We start from the raw sequence: 15,999 nt of genomic DNA on the forward strand, positions 1-15,999 counted from the left end.
CACATCGCCACTGAGCACCAAAAAAGGGACCATGAGGTTCAGCCAGGGCCACATCGGAGGAGTTATGTCCAGGCAGGGATGACTGCTTCTGAAGTGAGCGGGGTCCCCCACCGTGGGCAGACTTCTACTTGTGCACGATGATGTCCTTGTGAACCTGCCCAACGTGGCTCTTTATCCGCATACCTTTGAAAAGGTTCATCGTTGTACTATTTTTATACGTCACGTTGAGTAAGTAAAAGGGTTCATTTAGTGTTAAATGGGCGAGCAGTCGATGGAGGGGACATTTCTTAACCTGACAATGAGGGAACATGGTCAAGACACTAAGCACTGAAGAACCATGGTCTTCCACTGTATCTCTTCCTTACGTGTAATTTGGTTCCTCAAAATCTGGGCTGTAAACCACCTGTAACAGAATCACCTGGAGACCTTGTTTAAATGCAGATTCCTGGGCCCAGTCCTAGCTGTGCTGAATCAGCATCTCTGAGGCAAGGTCAAGAATCGAATTGTTAAAGGCCCTTCAGGGGATGCTGACGTTTGAGAACCGCTCCCGTAATGCTGGGTGAAGGAATGGTTCTCAAAATGTGCTCTGGGCTCATGGCAGCGTCAGCTCCCTTGGGAGCTTGTTAGAAATGTAGTTCCTGGGTCCTAGTTCAGACCTGCCGAATCAGAAACTCCGGGGTGGGGCCCAGCAGTCTGTTTTAGGAAGTTCTCTAGGGGGTTGATGCTCAGCAAAGTCTGAGAAGCATGGGGTGAGCACCTCCATTCCCTTCAGTGGTGCTTTACAGCAGTAGGGGAGGGGCTCGTTAAGAGAATCTGATTCATTTGCAGTGCTTGGGTTTTGTTTGTAACCAGGAAATCTCAGTTTAGAAGGAACTTTATAAGGAGATGTAATCCAGCCCTCTCTCCGGTGTTTGAATTAATCCCTCCTTCCCTCCCTCCTTCCTTCCCTCCTTCCTTCCTTCCTTCCTTTCCCCTCTTTATGCGCCAGGATGTGCCAGGTCCTAGACCAAGGTGTGAGAATTCAACAACGCCTGCAGTCGACTGCCCCCTGTCCCCTGAGAGCTTATGGTCTAGGGGGAAGGCGTATTTAAATGATGACACCATCAACTATGAAATGATAACTGTTCTAAGCTGTGGGGAGGAGGTGCGTGACGTCAGGACCGTGTACAACAGGGATTTTAAACAGTCTGAACGCCTTCTACAAGGAGCACCTCTTCTCGGAGGGGATCTTTTGACATCTTATTGGACCCTATTTCAGTCTAAGATAAATCTTAATGTTAGAAATGCGTTCCCTATATTGAGCCCAAATCTGCCAGACTCTGCTTTGGACCACAGCATCCTGACTCTGGTACCCAAACCGCCATACGGCACATCCAGTCCTCTTTTGAACATGGCGGATCTTCACAGAGATGCAGATTTCTTCCCACAACCGTGAAATTCCTCATTTGCTTGGTCTTCTCCAGAAGTACTCCACCTTCTTTTCTTTATTTTTAATTTTTTGGTCAAATAGTCTGCTGCTCAGCATGAGCTGGAAGTGTGCAATGATGAGCTCAGAGGAGTGTATCTGAGAACCCATCTGTGGTCTCCCTTGTCCTTAGTGTTTTTCACATTCCTGTGGTTCAGTCTCACCTGCTTTGTGTACAGCTGTATCACACCGCTGACCTCTGCTGAGCTCACAGTTAAGGGAGACCCTGGGGTTCTCTCTCTCTCTGTCTCTCTCTCTCTAATCATCTACCTACCTACCTACCTACCTACCTACCTATCTATCTGTTGATAATTGCCTTTTCCAAGTTGAAAATGCTTTCCTCCAGGATATTAGTAATATCAGTTCTTTTAACCAGCACCCATCATTTAGGTTGTTTAACTATTTGATTATGTTTATTTGCATTATCAACCAATCTAAATTTCTTCAGTGTATCAATCAAATCATACAAGACTCTAGTATTTGCCTTGCTAAGATCTAGATACAGGACGTCTCCAAAGTCAGTGGGAGCTGCTCTGCCAGTCTACTAAGTCTAGCTAAAGGAAAAGAGGGTAGTTTGTCCTCACGTGTGCTAGTAATCAGCACTTCCTTTTCTCTGTTGACAAACAGCCTTTTGATATTTATTGACGAGTTAAGAATTCGTGAGACCATTGCTTTTAGCTGGATGAGGCTAGCAGAGTTTTTCTCTGTGGTTAAAACAAATCAAAATATCAAAATAATGGAAACACTTTTCTTCCATTTATTTAAGAAGACTTTTATGTCCTCAGAGTAAGCCCTTGTGTCTTTGATTTTGCACCTGGGGCAACGCCGTTGTAATTCATCCTTGAGTCCCTGGAGCTCCATGAGGTGCGTGTTCTTCCTTCGTTTAGTCCTCTTCTCTTCCTGGTGGGGCTGTGCTCACTAACCCAGATAGGATTTTGCCAGCACATGAGTATTTTAGGCTAGCGTCTTATAAAATGTGACTTAGAGACTCTTAGGTGATCCTGGGGCTAATTGTCATAGAGTTATTATTTAATTTGGCAATGAATATTTGCTAATGTTGGTCATGCATAAATAAGATTTTTAGTAAAAAACTACTACCATTTCATTTGAACAGACATCATTCATTTTTTTAATATTTATTTGAAACATATCTTTGTGTGTGTGTGTGTGTGGAGGTACTGGGGATTGAACCCAGGACCTCATACGTGCTAAGCATGCCCTTGACCACTGAGCTGTGCCCAGCCACTGACGTTATTTTTTTTTTCAGGCAGGACATTCTAAGGGTTTTTTTTTTAATTTCTTTTTTATTGAGGTATAGTGAGTTTACAATGTTTATATATATGTATATTTTATTATTATTATTATTACTGAAGTATAGTCAGTTTACAATGTTGTGTCAATTTCTGGTGTGCAGCATAATAGTTCGGTCATACGTAAACATACATATATTCGTTTTCATATTCTTTTTCATTATAGGTTACTACAAGATAGTGAATATAGTTCCCTGTGCTGTGCAGCATTCATTTTTAATTCCAATGAGGGAGGTTTCTTTGTTTTGTTTTTAATAATGTCATGTCGCAGTCTGTTTGGCCCTCAATCTGCTCACTGATTAAATGAGTGCTTTGGGCTAAATGTCTAGAATTACATGATTCTAAACTTTGAGGAGGAAATGAAATTTAAAGTCATTTTAAAGCTAAGCCACAGCACACATGCACAGACACACGCACGTGTCTGAGCCTGTGAAACTGATGACATCTGATCAGGCGGCCGGGCTGCGTTAGTGTTAGTTTCCTGCCGGTGACCCTGTGGCGCCGCTTTTGCAAAACACGCCCATCAGGGAGAACTGGGCGAGGACGTGTTGGCTATCTCGGGATATAGCAGATAAGCTCTAAGTTTTATAAGGAATAAGTTATTTCTTATAAAAATATGAATCTACAATTATCTCAAAATAAAAAGTGAAAAAAAACCAAACCTAGAGTGTTATAACAGGGAGCGAACGGGACTGGCCTGACCAGAGACTAGCTTAAACAGGTTAGTGAACCTTCCTGAAACAGTTTGTCAGTCTTAAAGTGCGAATGTGATACCTGCCTAATGGGACTGTCGGATGGATTACATTGAGATCACGTGAACATCTCACGTGGTTTCTACTCCATGATCGTATTCAGCGAATGTCAGTTCTGTTCCCCTGTGCCCCTTCGCTGTTCTGGAGAAGCTAGGGCAAGCCACCTTGCTGCAGCTCTCCTAGAAAAGCCGAGGGACGACCTGACGCTGAAGACAGTTCTGACGTACACGTTAGTGAGATGAACCCCATAGCAGTGTCGTGAGTCATACTGTTACATAACCTTGACAGGTCACCAGGCAGATCAGCTAGCATGGCTTGGCACCACTTACCAATAAAATGAAATAACAAGGCAGCTTCCAAACCCAGCCTGAGTCAGGGAGTCCCAGCACAGCAGCCAGAGGCAGAGCCCAGGATGACTACATAGGCCTTGGTGCTTGAGCCTTTCAGCTGACTCAGGCGTGCCGTAAATCCATGCAAGTGGGGAAAAACAAAAGCAGTTTCTCTTTGGCTGGCTCCCTGAATAACTGTCCCCAAGGGGTCTAGAGAAACTTTCCTTCTCTCGCAAAATCCTTAATCATGTCTCCCAAATACGAGTTTTCCATGCAGCTGCACAGATGAGAACTAGGAGAGACCATGGAAAATAGATCTATCTCGGTCCTGATGATGTGGCTGTTGAGTGAATGGCCAAGATGTGTCTCCCACACGTCTCCTGAAATGTTTACGGTTTCTCAGGGCTCTGTCCTCAGCCCTGATCTGATGAATGTTTTATCAGTGAGTTGGATAGAAATACAGAAGGCAAGCCCACCCGATTTTTGGACAATGCCGAGGTAAAAGGGAGTCTGGGGACAGAGTTACAGTTTTGTAATGGCTTTGGCAGGCTCTGGGGCACAGAACTGATTGTGGTAAGTTGTAATTTAATAAAGGCAATGTTAAAACCTGCACTTCAAAATCAAAAGCAGAAGTATCCGTTAGAAAAGGCTTAGATTAACAAGGGTCTTATATGAAAAAGGTATAGGGGTTTTACTGGACTACAGAAAAGGTATGAGCCAACAATATGATGTTGTTGTATTAAAAAAAGAGGCTCATATGTGGAATTTAAAAAAATGAACATAAATACAGAACAGAAACAGACTCACAGACATAGACTACAAACTTGTGGTTGCCAGAGGGGAGGAGGTGGGAAGGGACAGACTGGGAGTTCGAAATTTGTAGATACTGACAAGCATATATAGAATAGATAAACAAGATTATACTGTACAGCACAGGGAAATATATACAAGATCTTGTGGTAGCTCACAGCGAAAAGGAATGCAACAATGAATGTAAGTATGTTCATGTATAACTGAAAAATTGTGCTCTACACTGGAAATTGACACAGCATTGTAAACTGACTATACCTCAATTAAAAAAAAAAAAAAGAGGTTAAGGACCAGAAAAAAGAAAGTCATCTTTCTACTTACATAATTTGCACTAGTTAGGCAATACCTCTTGTATTATGTTCAGTATAGGGTCCAAATTTAAGGAAGATGTTGACAGGTTGGAATTGTCTAAGGGAAAAAAGGAAAAGGGAGGGTCACGTTTAAAAGATCCAAAAACTATATTGTTTAAAGAATGATTGCAGGAAAATAACAATAATAGTTATTGTTAAAATAATGGTTGTGGTTATCTTTTAGAGTTACCATGTGGAAGAAGAGTAATTTTATTCTTCTTTGTCCATTTTACTCTGCAAGGCAGGGGCAGGATTAGTGAGCAAGAGTTCATGAAAACAGATTTTGGCTCAACACAAGGGGAAATTTTCAAATAATTACAGCAGTTCAGTGACAAAAAAGACTATTTCATTAAGCTGTGAGCTTCCTGTCACTGGAAATATTCAAGCTAAGGCTGGACGAGTGTCTGTCTGGGATTCTGAAGGCTCCCAGCACTGAGCAAGCTTGGGGTGGGTGACTTCTGAGATCACTTCGAACACCCATAGTCTATGATTTAAGTAAGCACGAGGGCCAAGCCTCCTTATGACATGCCGGAGCCACTTTTTCAACTCTTGGCTCTGGTTCTGACCAGCTGTGTGACCTTCAACCATGAAATTAATTATTTCGTGTTCCAGTTTCCTCATCCATAAAGCAAAGGAGCTGGCTTTAATGAAGCCTAAGTTCTCCGCAGCACATCTGCCTCCTTGAGCATCCTCATAACTGTGGCATGTTGGGAGCATAGAGTTTGAACTGATGCCTGCCATTTTTCTAAGTCAGCTGGCAGGAAGAAGGCTTAAAGATCAAAAACCATTGTTGATTCTGGGGGCCATTGAACTGACTCTCAACTTCTCGTTGGCAGGAGAGCAAGTGGCTGATTGTGATCCTGGAACTTGTTCCCCTGGGATCTGTGGCAGGAAGTCGATTAAAGAGCTGATAATCTGGTTTCTCTCAAACACCTGTACAATCTGGCTGAGGTCAGCAGTACCTCTGCAAACAGCTTAGAAGAAATGAAGCTCACATTACCATGGCGATGCAGTTCTGTCTTTCACAAAGCAAGCCTTTGTTCTTTATTTCCTTAATGACCTGGCAGTTACCGTTGAACTTTGTTTACAATTATGAGAACCAATATCCGTAAAGCAACTTAGTATGTGGCAGATACTGGTCTAAAAGTTTTATATAAATTAATCAGTTTATAAGCTGAAAATGTAATGATGAATCAGTGATTAGATCCTTTTTCCCTTATGGAAAAGGAGTTAGTTAAAATCCAGTTTAAGTCTGTCTTAATGGGAGAGTCCAGAGTTCAGATCCTTGCCCTCATTCTTTTAAACTTCACTGCTATGTTCAGTGACTGCAATTTCCTTCATGCTCCTTTATTGGATTACTACCACATTTCTTCTCTGCCTGTATTAAGATGCCTCATCCCGCACCATTACTACCTTCTAGCTCTTCTATTTCTTCTTTGACATCTCTCTAACTCCCACATCATTGCCCTCAAATCCCATTTCTTCAGTTATTTTTTCCAAAGATCTTTGAAAAAGCAACCTCAGTGGGAGTGTCATCACTGGCTTTGACATAGATATAGATGGCATGGACAGGATTTCAGGTACCTCCTGAAACACTAGTTACTGAGGTCAGCTGGGGGAGAAATAAGTAAATCTATCCTCCATGTAGGGACGTGAAGAACTTAAAACCTCGCTCCCAGGCTCACAGGCCTGGCAGCGCTCACTCCATCAATGCACCGCATTTTCTTCCATCTCTTTGTTTCCTGAGTTTGGAAATGAAAACAGCTGTTAAAAATAAGAGCACATGAGTCAGTTTTGAGTCTCAGTGTCATAATTACAGCTTCCGTCCCTGTTGGTGTATTTCTTCCCAGTGGGCTGAACCCATATCACGGCCCCCTGCTTGTCAATGTTACACCAAGACCTTAATTTGTGTTTTCCGAACCTCTAAGATGAAACTCTAAGCCAATTGCCAAACCAGAAAAAAATAACAAGGAAGAAAATGCTTCAATTTAAAAACCGGATTCTTGGCATGCCCTTTTTCTGGTTTAGATTTTAACCAAAGCTTCACACTGACGTTAGGAATGTCAGTTGCTGTCCCACAGTTTTGAAGGTGGAGCTTCTGGCTTCCTGGTTCCCCCACCGTGAAGAATTCTGCTTGAATCTATGGAGGCGGTGCCTGGAGTTGTGCTTTCTCCTTCGAGTTCTGGGCCTTATGACCCCGTAAGCCAATCTCACAAGAGTCATGTGCGATCTATTAGCTGATTGTCACTTTTGGGAGCAGACTGACCCTCTTTTGGTTCTGCCCAGTCCTCATATCAACCTTTCCGTCCCTGACTGAGCAATCCCACTGGCTAAAGCCCTGAAGGTCCCCCCGGTGAACCAGCTGCCTTCAGCGGGCCGATCTGGCGTTGCCCTGCTGATGCAGACCATGTGCTGTTGGCAGGAGAGCTCCGGGTCCTGTCGGGGGAGAGCCGGAGGCAGAAGGCTCTGCCCTTTCAGTCACGTCCCTTTACCCACTTTATTCCCCCTTTCTAAGATTTGATCTCCTTATTGTTAGATTAGATTACTTCTAGAATTCACTTCCCTGCTAAGATTTCTGTAATTCAGTTATCACTGTGTCCTCCATGAGCGAGTCTTATGTGTTGAAAGTCCTGCTGCTCAGTTTGGACTGCTCTAACACACACCAGCGTCTTGGAAGTCCGGGATCAAGGCGGGGGCAGAGCCTGAGTCTGGAGAGAGACAGAGAGAGACAGAGAGACAGAGACAGAGGGAGAGACAGAGAGACAGTTTTCTTACATGGGCTCTGACTCCGACATGAGGGCTCTGCCTTCGCGACCTCCCAAAGCCTCCATCTCCAAATACCATCACGCTGGGGACTGGGGTTCTGCATATGAATTTTAGGAGACACAGGCATTCAGTCCACAGCAGAAGTGAAGCTATTCGCATGCCTGGTGTGATCTGCGGAATTCTGGGAAAGCTGTTCGGCACACATAAAGTCTACCATTAGATATCCACCCCTTCGTGGTAGTGTATTATTTCTCAGATATAACACCTTTTAAATGTATCAGAAAGGCAAACGCAAAACCTCGTACGTGAGGTAATACCGTACAGCCCTTAGGGGCAGGCGCCGACGGCAGGCACCCTGCGTGCCCGCCCCGACTAGCTGTGTGACCTTAGGCAACTAAGTCCGCTTTCTGCACTTTCAGTCTCCTCACCTAGAAACTGCAGGTGACAGTAACACGCACCTGAGAGGATTTTGTGAGGTTTCAGTGAAATCTGTGACATGCTTAGAAGAACAGCATCTTGCTATGTAAGTGTTAGCAAGTATCATCCTTCATTTGCATAAATCAGTGTATTATATTGATGTCCTTTGGACAGCAAGTTGCTATCAGGTCACAGAAAACTTGGAGTTTTGTTTGAGAAACTGGGAGAGATTCCTTGGGTACGTGAAGCTCTGTTAAGGAACGGTCGGCCCCAGTGGGGTGTTGTGGTTGGTGGCATAAAGCCACAGAGTGCCTGGTGCCTGAAGGAAGCATTTACAAGAGAGAGGAAGAGGGAAAGATTTGCTCAGGTCCTAACCAGTATGTCCAGCAACTGACAGAATTCGTCAGCTGGTTTAGTAGCAAGTAATGTGATGCACACCTGCAAATGGACTTTGAATTCAGTTCTTGTTTACCTTGTCTGCGTCTCGCAATCCCACCCCTTGTAACATTCAGGTAACGCTAGGTCTCTGATCCACTACACTTGAAGAACCACAGGAAAATGTAAGATCAAGTATTGTTTCTTTGCTAAATGTGCTTGCCTCTTCCTTTTAGATTACACGAAGCAGACAACGTTTGAAGCCCAGGCCTTTTTGGAAGCTGTGCAATTCTTCCGACAGGAGAAGGGACACTATGGCTCGTGCGAAATGATTACTGGAGATGAAATCCAGGTAACATGGGGCTCAGAATTTTGGATCCTTTTCTGAGTGGCAGGAGGTCAGGGTCATAGAAAACAATTTTAAAAAAAGTTGCAAGAATGGAAGATTTGGTTCCAAAGGCCATTTCTCTCCTTGCCTAGAAGTGTTTGGTCAGTAAGCTACTGGGCAGCCTCTGCAGAGACCTCCAGACCAGGAACTAAACAGGGCAGCCCCAAACACTGCAACCACAGTGGAAAAGCTACTTCTATTTTTTCTTTTTTTTTTCTTTCTGGAAAAAGCATTATTCTCTCCGATGACCTCATGCTTCCAGCCTGGAAGCAAATGTGAGCAGCGAGGCATGGTGCAAAGGGCGTGGTGAGGCTTTAGGTCAGCAGACTTGGGCTAGACCCTGCCAGGATCCTTAACCTCTTTTAGTCCCCTAGTGGTACTCCTGGTACTCCGTCTGAAAAAATTAAGAATGATGTTTGCCTTGCCGGGCTGTGAGAATTGAATGAGATGTTGTTGGAAGAGTATTTGGCACATAGTTGTCTTTATCTATGGAATGGTTTATAAATGACCTAATTGAAGGACACATATTAAAAGCGTTAGAAAGTCTTCTGCGTGTTTCACGTACCTTTTCTAGTGCTCTGTCCCCTGTGGTTCCGTATAGTTTCCCACGATCCTGATGAGGTGCAGGTCATGGGCTAAGTGTCTTGGTTGGCTTGTACCGGGCACGTTGTTACAAATCTCCAAGGGAACTGTGTTGCACGATGTGACCCGTCCTCTGTGAGGACACCCATCACCCGGCTGATGCAGTCAGGAGGAGAAGGCTGGGTGTGGGCATTATTTAATTAGAGGCACACAGGGTCCAAGAGTGTTCTTTGATTTTCCCCTCATATCCTAGAATACCTCTTTCTGGGGTCAGTGAAATTTTGTTTTTAAGGAAACAATATTTGGAAGGTGCCAGATGGCATCTTGCTTTTGTATGGTCATTAAACACCTAAAGCCGAAAACATTTTCTTTATTGTTCTGCCATATGACTCAGCATCTTCTCCTCTTCCTCCCCCCCCATGCCCTCCTCCTCTCCCTCTTTTTCCTTTCCCCTCCCCTCCCCTCTCCCCTCACTCTCCCTGTCCCCCTCCCTTCCCCTGACCCCTCCTCGTCCCTCTCCTCCTCCTCCCCTTTTCTTGGTGGATTCTAAACTCATTTATTTCCCATCCTGAAACTTAACTCAAGAACTTTAACCAATTCTTTGTTTCTGCTATTTGGAGGAAACACATCCACTTATAAATCAGAGAGGATTAAAGCCTAACTGTACTTAGGCCACAAAGCAAAATGAAAGCATAGGGGAGGCCGAACCATTTGCCACTGAGTGGCCTGTCAGAGAAACAACCATATTTAATGGATATACCAGTGGTAAAATGTCTCTGTGATACTTTTTATGTTCAAGTCCAAACTCTGTCTGTTCCATAGCCTCATGAGATGGGTGGAGCAGTTCTCATCTCTACTTTATAGATGAGAAAACTGAGGGAGACATATAGCAATTAAGTGACTTGCCCAGTTTTATTCATTCAACAATCATTTATTGAGCCACTCTATGCCAGGCACCATGCTGGGTGCTAGTGACCCTGAGATGGGCACGGCAGAGTGGTCTCTGCCCTAAGCAGCTGATTGTCCCAGGGTCATGCACCAAGTGGATAAATGGCCAAGAAACGATGGCTTCTGACTCCTGGTCCAGTGAAAGGTCAGCATCAACCGTGTGGCTGTCCCAAGTTGGACATGTACTTTGCTCCTTTTCCTCCCATTTGAAATCTCACACCAGCTCACATTCCTTCACGACGCCCTTGGAAGCAGGTGCTTAGTGAGTCCTTTCTGTGAGTTGAGCATTGACTTAGTTTTCTTCCGCTGACCTTCTGCTCTTTGCTTGGGGCTGCTGTGTGCGAAGCGCTGTAAGGTGCAAGAGGGTGCAGTCGCTCATCCCTTGGCATCGCGGGGGGGGCGAGTCATACCTAGAAACATCCGGAGAACAAGGCAGCCTTCGAAGCATGTGTGGGTACAGGCGTGGTTCTGTACGTATCTGGATATCGCAAAACGTTAGCACGAAGCAGTCGTAGGAAGGTGCTAATTTTGCGGTATAAAAAAATACCTTAAGTGGGAAAACAAGGCAGAACAAAAACCAGAGAAGAAATGAATAAAAGCTGAAGTTATCAAGGCACCTAATAAAAAGTTTCGCTCCCCCAGGAATCTGAGTGTCTTTGTGAGCACTGGAAGGGCATTTCACGATTATTTGTCCAGGTGAGAGAAAGGACATTCAGAGAGGCTGGTCCAAAGTCACAAAGCCAGTCTGTGACAGAAATGCATTTTGAGCCATGTCAGGTGATCCCTAGAGAAGCTGGTGAAAGGAAATGCTTTCCAAGACTGGCCCGTGCGGGGCCTGGGAGGAGCCAGCTTCGTCATGACCACTTACATACGGGGCAGAAGCAGCGTCTGTCCTGGGACTCACACAGAAAAAGCGGTCAGGAAGCTGCCGCATAGCTAAAGAAAATGGCACGGCATAGCTGAGTTTGAGAATATGACATCTTTTGTTTAAAGCACTGAGTTTATTTGCATTTTTTTATGTCTGCTGAGAGCTTACTCACAACATTGCCCTAACCCCCTACCCTAGGGGGCTGTGTTCAGAAGATTTTCAGCATTGTTATGTGATTATCTTCACAGTAATGACTCACACAGCAAGAATGACTTGCCCTGGTGGTGATGGCTATTTTAGGCAAGTGTCCAGGCAAAGCAAGTATCTTAGAATAACTTGCCTGACAGATTCTTAAGGTGAAAATATTTGTACACCAGTAAAAAGCGTCAATGTATTTTTGCTTGTCAATAAAAATGTATCAAATGAAGTCATAAGGGAAAGAATTTTGTGACATGTAAATATAAGTTATGTGGTATATATATATATTTTTTGCCTTTAAATTAACCAGACAGGCCAAAAGAATAGCTCATAGTTCCCACAGATCAGGATGGTTTCAAGACCAGAAAACCATTTACATCTTTAGGCTTTGTTCATATGTTCCAGGGTAGTCCTTTGCTAATGACCTTGAGGTGTCCCCTTTAAATGGATTCTTTCACCCACGGCTGCTCTGTAACACAAAGGGCACGAGGCCAACAGCCCGGTCAGGCCAAGGGGGTGGCCCCCCCGGCCTCGCCTTCCGTCACGGCCGCAGTATCTGGAAGGCCACCCGAGCTGCGGCCTTCAGGGGGTGAGCCGGGGTTTGCTGGCCTTGATCAACCGAATGGCACGTTGGGTTTCTCACATGTGCAGTGGGATGTTTCATCTCCCAGTTAAATCCCAGCAGTTACATTTACACACACACACCCCTTTTTCAAAGCACAGGTGATATTTTTAGGTCCCTGATGGTAAGATTCAGTGGAATCCTAGCCTGGGGAGAGAAGGTTGGGGGGGCCTCTTCATTCGTATGTTACTTTACAGTAGATTAGCTACTTTCTGTAGAACAGCCCGAGTGCCCTGGACCCTGCTCAGGGACGGCCGATGGCGGCGGGGAGCCCGGAGCAGGCCCCGGGCTGCTGAGGAGCAGCGCTTGGCCAGGTGGGCCGGGGCTGGGGGTCCCAGGAAGAAGCCTGAGCCACTGGGGCCCTCAGGCCCTGCCTGCCCCTGGGGCTCTTGTCTAATCACAGCCCCCCTTGCAACCCACTCCCCTCCCCCTCCTTTTTTTTCCCAGACATGTTTCCTTTTCCAGCTCCTACGTTATAAAATCGAACCACATTTCTTGGAACGTCGTATGGGAAAGACAGAAGTCTACAGGCCCACCCAAGTGGAGCTCTCTTTCCCTTTGGACTGTAGAACGCTTTCAGCCTTCAAGTCCCTTCCTTGCTCAGGCTCAGAGGCAAACCAGTCTCTGCAAAAGGATGAATTCAGACAATTGTTAGGATTCCTGAGTTTAATACTTTTCAACAAAGATAATATTTCCCATAGATTTTAAGTCCTGGCTTCAGTGTCCTCAGGCTCTCGGCTCCCTCTCACCTTGCCACACTGTCGTCACCCCTGGGCAGACATGTTCCAAACAAGAACTTACCCCACTGGGCCAGCTGGGGGTTCATGAATTATTGATCACGTGCTTGACTCTAATTTTTGGACTTGTTGATTTCTATGGAGTTTGCACATGTCAACTTCCTCTTAGACTCCTCAAAAATGCTGGTTCACCTCTCGAGGGGCCCCCAGAGAAGGATTAAGAAAGGTAAAAACGCCCCCACCGATGAATGACTGAGCCTGGTGGAAATCCTACCCCACTATAGTCTTTGTCACACCCAAGTTCCACGTTGCAAATGACAGGAGCCCCATTCATGCGCTGACCCTCGAAGCCTCCTCTCCTAGGGACCCCCAGGCCCAGGGGGGACTGGGGGACTGGCCCACCTCCACCCTGAGGGCGTTCCTGCCCAGGTCAGTTGGAGCCCACATCCCGCTGTAAACAGAGCCCTGGTGAAAGGCAAAATCTAGTGAGCTCGTGAGTGCTCCCACTAGCATGAGGCTGACCGATGACCTCAGAGAAAAGCCTGTCTTAATTCCCAAAGCTTATGAGCTTTTATGAGAAAGTCAATTACTTTGGACAAATATTATTTTAAATTCGTTGAACAGATGTCCAGTGGTTCTCTACTTCTCTGCCTGTCTCCATTCCCCCAAATAACTCTTGTTCCCGTTGAACAGATGTCCAGTGGTTCTCTACTTCTCTGCCTGTCTCCATTCCCCCAAATAACTCTTGTTCTGTTATAAATCTTGGGCTGGAGCCTGATGTTGAAAGCTGAGCTGTGAGCCCCAAGGCTCATGGTAAAAGTGAATCCAAACACCAGCGCTGCCCCAGCTAGGGCGGCGGGTGTGAAGACGAAGGGCCAGGGCTACGTGGAGCCTTGTGCGTGGCCGGAGAGATGACTGCTCAGATTCAAAAGAAATATTTTCATTGAGCCAAGAAAAATTCTGGGAACAATTTTTTTTAAAGACACTCTGAAAATTGACAGTCCCCTCCCATATTCTGCTCATTCCACAAATAGCCAGTTGCTCCAAAGTGTTTGTTACTCCTTTTTTGCTCCCCCTAAACTTTAAAGAAGCTAGAGGTGGGGATTCAGGGTGCAGTGGGAAAAAAGAGCATGAAGATACTGAGATCCCAAGAAGGCTTGAGGAGAACTGGTCTCGGGGGACACAGGCAAGGACTCGAGCCACCAAAACCTAGGCTGACCCCCTTCACAATTCTGCTAAGGGTGCCCTTCGCCGTAACTGAAGTTCCCCTCTTATCCTAAGTGCACTAGAGTCTGCAGTTTGAATATGAGAAGTTTGTTAGGGTTAGGGTTAGGGCAAAGAAAAAAAGAAAAAGAAATGAATATGAGGAGTTTGAATCTGAGGAATCAGTCCTTTCCGATGGGAAAATGTCTGCAGATGTGACTGTTTCTTGCAGGTGCTTAAGAATTTTTTTAATGTTTTTTTAAACATGTTTTTATTGAGTTATAGTCATTTTGCAATGTTGTGTCAAATTCCAGTGTAGAGCACAATTTTTCAGCTATACATGTACATACATATATTCCTTGTCACATTTTTTTTCGCTGTGAGCCACCACAAGATCTTGTATATATTTCCCTTCTAACATTGTCTTCCTTGAGATGTCTGTGGCCTCAGACCAGAGCCAAGCTGTGAACCTGACAGATTCCGTGTGCCCAGCACGGGCTTACGTAGCCAGGACTGGGAGGGCCGGTCAGGACACCTTCAGTTGCCCCAGCGCTCAGATTTAGTTGTCACCAGCTGAACCAGCTCTGGGGCCTCTTCCTCTCGACAGATCCTGAGTAACCTGGTGATGGAGGAGCTCCTGCCGACTCTTCAGACAGACCTCCTGCCCAAAATGAAGGGGAAGAGAAACGACAGGAAGAGGGCCTGGTTCGGCGTAAGCGATGGTTTTGCTCTGCAGCTGTGCTGCGCCAAACGGACGTTCCCTTCCCTTCCCTTTTTAGGGTTTTTTTTAATACATAATTCCTTCCCTGCGTGGGGAAAGGCCCAGTCTGCTCGGTGTCACTCACATGAGGACTAATCCAAACAGACTCTAACTGCGAAAGAAAAACGAGCAATGTGCGCGCGGTTTTGTTTATGTTGTGATGGGCAGTGATTAATCCTTCCCCCTCTGCTTGACGCCGTGGGGCGCTGACGCACGGCAGAGCCCCGATTTATGTGTTTTCTGTCGCAGCTCCTGGAAGAGGCCTACACCCTGGTTCGGCATCAAGTTTCAGAGGGATTCAGTGCCTTGAAGGAGGAATGCAGGGCTCTGGCCAAGGGCCTGGAAGGAACCATCCGCTCAGACATGGATCAGATTGTGAACTCAAAGAACTTCTTAACTGGAAAGATCAAAGGTCAGTGGAGACAGTCCAGGCTCCTACGAACTAAATGAGCTGTGCGTTTGGGGCTGTCCCGCAGAGCTGGGATGGATGGTTTTAGAGGAGACCTAAACTGAGGGGCTCGGGAGGAGGTGACCACCGCCGTAACAGGAGCGAGCTGGGGCTGCTTTCAGGGGCCCAGGCCTGCCCACGGAAACTGCAGTGACGAGCCGCTCCTGTGCCGTGGGTGTGCCTGGGCCCTGCATCTCTCCCGCTGTAGTGCTTGTTACACCAGACTGTCGCGCTCCTGCCCCTGCTGCAAGCTCCCTAAGGGGAGGGCCAGGCCGCCCTGGCTCACTCAGGGTTCCCAGGGCCTGGTACCACGCCTGCTGCATGCAGACGCACGATGAATATCTGAATCCGTGGGCTAGCAGATTTTCGTTTAACAAGAAAAACAAAACACTTTTGGCGTAGAGTCAATAAATCTGGATCCTACAGGTCTTCCTTGACACACAAGGTGACGTCCCAATAAACCCGTTGTAAGTCGAAGATGCATTTCATACGCCTAACCTACCGAGTATCATGGCTCAGCATGGTGAGATGTGCTCAGAACACTTCTGTTAGCCCGCAGTTGAGGAAAAGCACCCAACACCGAGTCTGTTTTATAATAAAGTGTGGAATATCTCGTGGGACTGATTGAACACTGTACTGAGAGGGGAAGTTGGAATGGCCGTGCAGGTGTA

The 15,999-nt window shown here is 45.9% G+C and overlaps 1 protein-coding gene across 1 annotated transcript in view; it reads left to right on the top strand.

Annotated features, from left to right (window-relative positions):
• Positions 1 to 15,999, top strand: part of NIBAN1 (niban apoptosis regulator 1) — a 145,958-nt gene that overhangs the window by 107,974 nt on the left and 21,985 nt on the right. The window contains 3 exon segments of the mRNA XM_032463541.1: positions 8,811 to 8,926; positions 14,728 to 14,832; positions 15,130 to 15,292. Coding sequence (XP_032319432.1) covers positions 8,811 to 8,926; positions 14,728 to 14,832; positions 15,130 to 15,292 — 384 coding nt within the window.

Source organism: Camelus ferus, chromosome 21, assembly GCF_009834535.1.
Source record: "Camelus ferus isolate YT-003-E chromosome 21, BCGSAC_Cfer_1.0, whole genome shotgun sequence".
Classification (NCBI taxonomy): Eukaryota; Metazoa; Chordata; class Mammalia; order Artiodactyla; family Camelidae; genus Camelus; species Camelus ferus.